The 10,756-nt window shown below is 29.6% G+C and overlaps 1 protein-coding gene across 1 annotated transcript; it reads left to right on the top strand.

The window, feature by feature from the left end:
- Positions 1–8,013, top strand: LOC129969258 (nucleoside diphosphate kinase homolog 5-like). Its single transcript, XM_056083727.1, has 2 exons — positions 1–95; positions 7,111–8,013. Exon 2 carries the CDS (start codon positions 7,181–7,183, stop codon positions 7,922–7,924), a length of 744 nt encoding a protein of 247 aa, XP_055939702.1. The 5' UTR covers positions 1–95; positions 7,111–7,180; the 3' UTR covers positions 7,925–8,013.
- The last annotated feature ends 2,743 nt before the right edge of the window (positions 8,014–10,756 follow it).

The following is a 10,756-nucleotide window of genomic DNA, read 5'->3' as shown; positions in this document are numbered from 1 at the left end:
CCTCCCAATTCCTCTGAATTTAATCAATAAGGGAAATGACCAGCCATCAGGCGTCTTTCGGCACGCCGCGAGGACGGGTGCTTTTATAGAATAAGGTGAGTTTGGTCTCTATTCTTTCTTTCCTAAAAACAATTTTAAAAGGCTTGAAATAACAGAAAATCGATTTATCTTTGAAAAACAGTATGTAGTCCCAAGAAAGGAGGAGTCAAAATTTTACTTAAATAGTGGTATTTAACGAATTTGTACTGGGCTCTCTTCCTTCCCTACTGTAAGACTTTGTAATCTTCTATTTTGAAGTAAATAATTACTGTGAGATAATACGATAAATTACACATTTTTGTACGCAAAGAATGTCCTCCCCGTTTTGATGTAAGTGTTTCATAAATCTTTTAAATTTGAAATCTCTTTTAAGCCGATGAAAGATTTCACCTACTGTTATAATGCATTTTACTTCCAAAAGATTATTTGATAAACACTGACTTTTTTTTTTTTTTTAAATTTCCTCAATCAAAGAATATCGAAAATATTTCCCTTCATGAAGAAAGGATCCGTTTGGAGTTCTTGAATGAAAAATTAATTATATAATTATAAGAAACTTTAAACTGATATTTTATTATGATGTTTTTAGGTTGGCATGGTTTCTGCAAATTGCATAATACAAATTTGTTCAAAAAATGTTGCAAAGATACCATTGGTTCCACAGTTATCAGTTAGCGCTTGGATAGTTGGTATTGACAGAAAAAAAAAAATACTTTAACATTTTAATTATGCATTCAATTAGGGTTTGACAGTTTTTCAAATCTGGTTTTAAAAATCCGGTTATTAAAGTAAATTTGTCACATTTAAAAACCGGTGTTTAAATTAAGAAAACCGGTTTTCCGGAACACCTGGTTATTCCTCTTCTTCAAAAAACAAATAAATATTTTTATCATTTGGGATCGATTCGTCTAGCACCTGAAGGCTTAGGGCTACGAGATGTCATTTTATTAACCAGTGAAGGTGTATTTGAATTTCTGTTAAATGAACTAAAAAATTTAAACACTGAAATAAGTCTAAAATTATTATATGCTTTAAAAGAACAAATTCAAGAAAGAAGACAAGTAGAACTACCAACTCTTTTGCTGCATTTGCAGAATATGCGAAACATTTCTAGCTCAGAGAAGAAATCTAGTGTACTTTCTTTAGCTTCAAAAACAGAAATTATTAAGTTATCTAGAAAGATATTGTCTAGAATATTGCCAAATTCTTATATGGAAACAGATTTTGATGAAGAGCAAACCGAAGAAACTACTCATCAGAGTAATGCTTTTTAAAAGAAGCCATGGAAAAATAAATCCATAAGTTTCTTGAAGAACCTGCAAAAAAATTACGAATCCAAATACACTCGAAACTGAATTTTTTTTATTTGAGGCGAAGAAAAAAAAGAACAAAAGATTTGTTATTTGTTGCCATGAAAACTATAAAATCAAGCTCAGTAGCTAGTGAACGAGCATTTTCAATTTTAGGCAATATTGTGTCCAATATAAGAACAAGACTTAGCCACCGTTCAGTGGATATCTTATGTTTTTAAAAATCCTATTTTCTTAGAATAAATTAAAATTAGGGAAAATAATATAAATATTATTTGAAGTTTTTGTTTGAGTTTAGATTATTTTGTGTAAGTAATATGTATATGTAATTTTTTATATATATTTTGAGTTTGATATTGATTTCGTTTTTTGTTATTTTATATAATTTTTTTTTAAATATTTTTTCCTATTCTATTTTTTTTTTTTTTTTGACAAAAATGCAAAAACCCGGGTTTTTTTTTTTTTTTTTTTTTTTTGAAATATTGAATTCGAAAACCGGTTTTTTAAAAAGTCGGCTTTTGTATAAACTCTACATTTAGTTAATTAAATATTAATGAGAAATTTTAAAAATTCCTCAATCATTTTGGAGCATCTATTGCACAAAAACCATTTATACAGTAATTTGAATTTCAAATTATTAGCTTTACAACGATGCCAATTTTATTTCTATTCAATTTTTTCTTCAACAAAATTTTCAAAACTAACTTTAATCATCATTGTTGGCAATGTTTTTTTTCAATTTTATAATGAAGCTCGAAACAGTTTTATTATTTCATTAAATCTCTCCTTCACACGCCTTTAATTATATTAAAGCTGTGGTTTAAAAAATTACTTTCTTTAGACATTAATGCCAAAATAATATTTTTACATTCTCCTTTATTAGTACAATAACGTTTTTAGAAGGCATTCTATAAATTCTGCGATGAAAAATTGTTATACACAGAATGCTGCTACTCCAATCAAATCAGATGAAGACAAGATAGAAAAATGAAGTCTAAAACTTTATAATGTTATGATATTTCGGAGTAAAAGGCCAAATCTCCTTTAATTTGCTGAAAAGTTTAATACCTTCAACAAATGACAATTAATATTAATTTAATGTGGAACAAGTCTCGAGAAGTTGGAAATTTCTCTTTGAAAAATCACAGCAATAGCACATTTCAATCCTATTTATAACTTCTTGCCTTCCCTTCGTCTACTTAATTGAACCGTCTAAGAAAAGTTAATATAATCAACAAACATCTATTTATTGTATTTAGCCTTTCAGCACAAGAAACGCTTTAATGGCCAGGCAATTACTTCTGTGTTATGAGTGCATCTAAAAAAGTTGCATTTATTATTCCATTTTACATACATACTACGTTTTCAAGAAGTATGAATGAAAATTAATTTGCCACTGTTTTTCTATCATTTGATCTGCATTCATTCCTTTAAAAAAACCATTCCATTCGTGATTTTCCCAAAAACTCCATCAAGCACTTGTTCCATTTAAACTTTTTACTAACAAAAATAAATAATTGTTTTTGCTTAAACAATTTTAAACCTTTACAAAACATATTGATAGTTTATCATTAAGTCTGGAAAATTTACGGCAATTTAAGGCAAGACTGGAAAATTTACCTTTTTTATGACGGACGAAAAGTAGATGACACGAAAGAGACGACGCCCATCAGGGAAGTGAGTTTGGATCTCGTTCTTTACACGCTCTGTCGTAGGAGCCATTTCAAAATCTTACATTAACACATGTCTTGCATTTCAAACGAATACAAGCAATCCAAGAAGAGCGCATCTCGATGCTTTTTAACCAAAAAGCTTTTCCATCACTACAGAATAAATATCCAAAAAGAAATTTGCATCAATAAATCGTCTACTTATTATAAAAGCTACTAATATAAATAGAAAAATTATAGAGAAAGCAGCAAAAACTTACTTTTCAGTAACATGTCTAGAAAACAGATGTTTTTTTTTTTTTTTTGTTTTTGTTTTTGCTGGTGACCAGTTGAAAACATTATGACTGGCGCTCATTAGAGACGCTGTTTCTGAGGCTCAATTTAAAATTTTAACAGTGATACGATTTAGGTAGTGATACTACTTCAGCAACCTTCCTTAAATTTCTCAAATTTTCATAAACTTATGGAAAGTTATTGAAAAATCTAAAGAAAAATATGAAATGCAATGCATGGTATAATCAAATAAAGAAAATCATCATTAAACTTTATATATGTAAATGACTTTATTAAAATTTAAACAAAACTCAGAAATAAAGCAATATTTACAATCGCCCTATTATTAATATAACGTTGATCCGTTTCCTGTTTCACACAAAGTTTTGGTGCAAAAATCTCAAGATATTTCAGAGAAAATGAAATATAACTGAATTTACGTAATTATACGTTTGGAGTTTTCAAAATATCTACTTTTATGAAATGTGGAAAATGATTGCTTGAAGTATTGACTATTGATATGTAGCATGCAAATAACATGATAAATAAAGCAACATATGTAAAATCTTCATATCTAAGAATGGTTGAACATCCAACCAAATTCAGAAGCCTGCGAATCGTTCAAAGGCCCTCGACTTCATATGCTCAAAAGATTAGGTGATAAAACTCCCTCGCTTCAAAAGAGTAATTGAGTAGGGAAATAAAATATCGAGAAATTGCTGTATCAATTTGAAATTCGCTGCTTAATTGCGAAATTTAAAATCAAGTTTACGAAGACCATTGTTTTTCCTTTTCATTATACGAGTTCTTTTAATCCAACTTTGATTTTTAAAAAAAAGGAAATGAAATCCTGAAAACTTTTAATATTTAATAAAAATATTTGATTAGAATAATTTGTTAGATAGGCTGAAAAATAATTAGATTTAGAAAAATTCCTCACCAATGAAATGTATTGTATCAAAATTTAAAGCCAATATTTAAAAAATATAAAGATTTAATAGCTGTATTTGTTTACAATTTTATTATATTTTTATTTGACCAAAACCTTTTCAACTATAGAAATTGATCAGTTACTTCGTTAAACCAAATTTTCAAAAAAAAACACACTTTTATTATAAGAATAATTTGATTTAGCGTTTGGATGCTTTTCTGAAGAACGCAAGATACATATTATCCAATAAAACACATTAAATTATAGCCATATAAAATTTTTAAAAAATGCAATAACAATATTTTCCTAATCGTAATTCAAGTCTCTAATTTCAACAAATTACCTAGGGTTTACACAAAAACCAACTTTTTGAAAAACCGGTTTTTGAATTCAATATTTCCAAAAAAACCAGTTTTAGCCGGTTTTCGCAGCATTTTTGTCCAAAAAAAAAAAAAAAATAGAATAGGGAAAATATTTTTTTTAAATTTATATAAAATAACAAAAAACAAAATCAATATCAAACTCAAAATATTAAAAAAAAATTAAGGATTACATATACATATTACTTACACAAAATAATCTAAACTCAAACAAAGAATTTCAAATAATATTTATATTATTTTCCCTAATTTTAATTTCTCCTAAGAAAATAGGATTTTTAAAAACATAAAATATCCACTGAACGGTGGCTAAGTCTTGTTCTTATATTGGACACAATATTGCCTAAAATTCGAAATACTCGTTCTCTAGCTACTGAGCTTGATTTTATAGTTTTCATGGCATCAAATAACAAATCTTTTGTTCTTTTATTCGTTGCCTCAAATAATAAAAATTCAGTTTCCAGTGTATTTGGATTTGTAATTTTTTCTTCAGGGTCTTTAAGAAACTTATGGATTGATTTTTCCATGGCTTCTTTTAAAAAGCATTACTCTGATGAGTAGTTTCTTCGGTTTGCTCTTCATCAAAATCTGTTTCTATATAAGTATTTGGCAATATTCTAGACAATATCTTTCCAGATAACTTAATAATTTCTGTTTTTGAAGCTAAAGAAAGTACACTAGATTTCTTCGCTGAGCTAGAAATGTTTCGCGTATTCTGCAAATACAGCAAAAGAGTTGGTAGTTCTACTTGTCTTCTTTCTTGAATTTGTTCTTTTAAAACATATAAAAATGTCAGGCTTATTTCAGTGTTTAAATTTTTTAGTTCATTTAACAGAAATTCAAATACACCTTCACTGGTTAATAAATTGACATCTCGAAGCCCTAAGCCTTCAGCTGCTAGACGAATCGATCCCAAGTGATAAAAATATTTATTTGTTTTTTGAAGAAGGGGAATATCCAGGTGTTCCGGAAAACCAGTTTTCTTAATTTAAAAACCGGTTTCCAAATATGACAAATTTACTTTAAAAAACCGGTTTTTTAAAAGCGGATTTAAAAAGCCGCCAAACCCTAAAATTACGTATCATTTTTAAAGGTTTATAAATATTATCGTATATTATTGTATTATATATGTATATTGTTCCGTTGTTACTCTAAAAAATCTGTTTTAACCGATTTATTTTTACAAAAACAGCTTGAAGATTTGATGAACGTCTATACAGAATATATATAGACATACTATAATTTTATGCAATTTTAATTTTTAATTAATAAAAAAAATAACCATTTAATTCATAGTCGTGAAACTTTTATTAAAATATTTCTGACGTTTCAATATCTATTATCAAAATTTGAAATACATAATAGAATACAATTATCACATCTCAATTTAGCTGTTGGCAGCCAAGTGGTGTAAAATTCATATGGGAGCAAATATAAAAAAAGGCATTTCATATTAGCACTCGACGGAATGAGCTCGCGAATATAATTAGGTATATTTTTTGAAAATACATATAAATACATATAATATTTTCAGTTTAAAAAGATACTTTTATATAAAATACTATGATATAAAATCCTCTTATTAACAGAAATTTTATTTTTAAATGAGATTATCATTCGCACTAGAGTATTAAATTTTGTGCTATCCGAAAAATTAGAAGTAAAAAATGATTTTTAAAATTCATTGAAAACTAATTAATGACATGCAGCGGATAATTTTTTTAAAGATTTATTATTGTTGAAATCGATAAATTGAGATTTTTAGCTGGAAAGGCTTTCATCTCGTAATGCCACAGAGTCCTAGTTAACAGATATCAAAAAAGATTCAGGTGGAAGAAAAAAATGTGTAGATAGCGTTAATGAAAAACACTTTTTTTTTTTTTTTTGTATCAAGACTTCAAGAGACGAAAGTGGAACCGACCTAGTTGGAAAATTTGTTCTGTGATTTTAAAACGTCAAACAGTGCACGAGAACTTTCAAAGAATTAAAGGAGCACTGCAAATGGCATCTCGGACTCTCCTTTCACAACACATTTATTTGAAACGACTTTTGTATTTGAAGCGCATTTAATTTTTTGAACATGTGAAGGCAATAGCTTTTAGATAAGAATTCATTTATTTCTTATTATTCAGAATATATACTGCTACATGATATTGAGACGACTTAAGCTAATTAGAATTACATAAAAAAAAAAAAAAAAAAAAATGGAAACATAAATTTAAACAAATACGGAACGTTCCGATACGTCAAATGTATGAACGGGGTTAATATTTTCATTCAATACGATTGACAAATAAAATTTTTCATGCAAAGACTAAAGATAATTTTTTAACAAAGAAATATTACCTATTTAGTAAAATAATTATCTATTTAATGAATTGCCTCAAAGCCTTCCTTAAACTTATTATTAGGAGCTAAATTTGTAGACATGGGTTATTTATTCAGTATTCTGTAGGATTTCCTTCAGATACCAGATATTTAGGAATTGCCACTTTTTATTTATCTAGATTAAAAAACCAATCCAGCTTTGGACGACAAGAAATCTAATTGCTGAGGAAAGTAAAAATCTTGTAAAGTATGGAGGAAGAAAATGAAACGGCAAAGTCTTCGAATCAAGAAGAATATAAAGAATTCGAAAGAACTCTGGTTCTCATCAAACCGAACGCCATTTCAAAATCAGAAGCCATTGAATCTATTATCAAAGAGGAGGGCCTACTTATCTTGAAGAAAAGAAGAACTTATCTCAAACCAGAACAGGTCAGGAACTTCTTCCTGCGGTGCTTGGATGAGGAAGACAACAAATACTTCCGGATCTATAGAGACATGATGGCTGCTGAAGCCGCAGGATTTTCGAAGAGCGCCGTGCCGGACATCAGAATAGATGATGCTGACACAAAAGTCGAGAACTCCGACATAGAAGAGTACGTGGACTTCATGACCAGCGGACCAGTAGAGCTTCTCATCGTTGCCGGAAGAGGAGCCATCTCCAAATGGCTCAACTTAATGGGTCCAGAGGATCCAAAGATGGCTAGAGCATTGAATCCTGACAGTATTCGTGCCAAGTTTGGAGGAGAAAATATCTTACGAAATGCTGTATATGGCAGTGAAAGTATTGATAAAGCAGAACAAGAAATTAAGTATTTTTTTCCTAATGTAAGGTCTGAAGCTGATGATAAACTGAAGGCTTCCGGAGAATATCTCTCCAAGACGGTCAATCCTATTTTGTTGAAAGGCTTGATGCAATTGTGCAGACAGAAGCCAGACAATCCTCTGGTGTGGTTGGCTGACTGGCTTCTGGCCAATAATCCAACGAAATCCTGACGCAATCAAAATTCAATGTATTTATGTATTTTCGAAATGTAGAAAAGAAGAATATTTAGAAAAATATAAATTTTATTCCATCACAATAACAGTTATTTACAATTACAATTATTTATTATCTTAAAATTTCTCTCTCTGACACGACTTTACAATACAATTTTCGGAATTTTTTGATTGAAAATCGAAAGTTTAATAACTCACAGATCTGAGTTAAATACTTGTCTCTTACTTTTAAAACTGCTAGCAAAATTTTCATTATCTCTTGTACCTGAAGAAAGAATAAAATGTATAATTGTACACAAATGAGTGTGAGGATTAGTGCAAAAAAAAAAAAAAAAAAAGGAAAAAAATGGGACGTGTTTTTTTTTTGTTTGTTTCCTTAAAGCTCCATAGAAATTTGAGAAGATAAAAAATTGAGAAGAAAATTAATTTGTTATCAAAAGCTATGAGCAAATGTTTACTTTCAGACATAATCGCCGTGGAAATTCAGGATTTGTCATACTAGTGAAATAAGCTTTCGATATTTTCTTTAAACAGCTTTGTCGCCAGTGATGTGAGATGAGCCTAAACGTTCCATTGAAGCCCCTAAATAGTCTGGAAGCTTTCCAAATTTTCTTTAAAGAGAAGAACAGGAATATTTGAACATTCACTTCCCAGAGCTACAATTTTCGCATGTTCATCGACCAACTCGTGCCCATGTGATCAAATCGTTGAACATCTTCTGTAGTGACAATTTTGCGCCCTTCATCGAGAATGTGGCTTAGAACCAAGCGATTCGCATTTTTTCTTCAGACTGATAAACTGTCTGGAGGAGGGGGGGGGGTCCAAGATGACGAGGGGCTTCAAAGGAACATTAATGACTATCTTTGCTGACAGCAACATTCTTCGAAGAAAGGATACGAGACCTGATCCATTGATATGACAAATGTCCGAGTCTTCACGGCGACTGTGTTGAAAAGAAATCATGCTTGTACATAATTTTTGATAATAAATGTGTTTCTCTCTACTCTTTTTTTTTTTTTTTTATAGTCTAACGAAGTTTGTGAAAAGCAAACACAGCTCTCATATAATTATTAATTCATTTTAATTCCTAAATATAACTGCGAGTTTTGCTTTTAATAGAACTCGTTACCTAATAAGAAGATGGAAAATATTCATCATTCAGAATGACGAATGCAAATCTCAAAACAGGCTGCTTTTTCTCTATAGATTCTATGTAATTAAAAGAAAATAAATGCAATAAACGATAGATGGCACTATTTAAAAAAAAAAAAAAAAAAACTAGTAGGTGTACACTTATCAGACGAATCCATCGTACTTATAGGCAGAAGACTTGACACACAGAAAATCGCAATTATGGCTCACTAAATCTCATAGCTCGAATTTTAAAATTTAATGTAGAAAATTTATATAAAATATTTAGCATTTTGTAGAAATAATTATTAAAGGGCAAACTTCTCGTAGGGATTTAATTACGTTTATTACAGGTCAGTTTCGGCATCCGAAACTGATGATATTTTATCATTTTAACTTGTTGGATTTAAACTTTGGACTTTACTTTTATGTGATCAAAAATGCCTCGACGGGGAAGATAAAAAAAAAAAAAAAAAAAAAAAAAAACCAAGCAGACAAAATATGAGTCATAGCGAAATCTCTTGGATGTCAATCATCTCCCCATCATAATTTATTAATAACTAGCCGCCTTTGGCGACCAGCTGGTTCACCAATCTTAATGCTCGTTAAAATTTTAATTAAATATTTTATGTAATTCCTACTTTAATAATTTCTTCCTTAAAATATTTTAAAACTTCAAATTTCAATTCACTCATAATATTATAAAGGCCTTCAGTCATAACGTAATCTGTATCTCTCTAATTTTCTGTTAGCTCCAGTAGAATTTATGCTTTAAATTAAAGTGGAAAGGATTAATCTGCAATTAATATAATAATATTTTTTACTGAAACAAAGCATTTTTTTTTGTAATATTATTACTGAAAACAGAGTCACTGAGCATTTAAATCTTATGAGCACTAAAGAATATCTTTCTTAATTTATGTAATATCTCAAGAATTTGTCAACAAAACTTTTTCAGATTCATCATTATCAGGTCTATTAATTAACAATGTTTAATTTTAAATGCATCAAACACTAAGAAAATAAACAGAATCGTTTAAAATAATCGGCCGAAAAATGTTTAGCCTAAGCCTCATTACTGTTGGGAAAAAAGTGCTGAAGCCTTACTCATTTGGCGGTGGGGAAAGAAATGATTTTTTTGGCGGGAAAGTTAGTTTTTAATTAATAATTAAAATTTCAAAAAAAGGGACCCCAGGTGCACATTCCCGACCTCCAAGGTATACACGTACCAAATTTGGTAGCTATAGGTCAAATGATCTTTTCTGCAGAGCGCCAACACACACACAAACACATTGAGCTTTATATTAGATTAATTACTGTTGCAAGGAATTGGAAAACAAGAATCTTAATAATTCATTTATTCCATTGCTTTTTGAATGGGATATATTATCGTCGCACTAAAGCGTATACATTTAAGATTTCTCCAAATTATTTTTCCTCGATAATGATTGGGGCACTATTAGGCAGAACTGGAATATTTCGCCAGATCACCTCGACCAATGAGCTCATTGTTAGAATAGCAGTCGCGAATCAGTGACAAAGTTTCTCATCAGCAACAAAGTCTTCCGCTGACTGGGTAGCAGAATGCGAACTAGGTTTTTAATCAATAAAACGCGACTCATTGATACAGTTTATTAGTATTAAAAGTACAAAAATGAAACAAACAGAGACAAAAGCAATACGGAAATTCAACAACAA

Source organism: Argiope bruennichi, chromosome 5 (assembly GCF_947563725.1).
Source record: "Argiope bruennichi chromosome 5, qqArgBrue1.1, whole genome shotgun sequence".
NCBI lineage: Eukaryota > Metazoa > Arthropoda > Arachnida > Araneae > Araneidae > Argiope > Argiope bruennichi.
The sequence above is the reverse complement of the archived record's forward strand: the minus strand, read 5'-3'. Positions and strand labels throughout refer to the sequence as shown.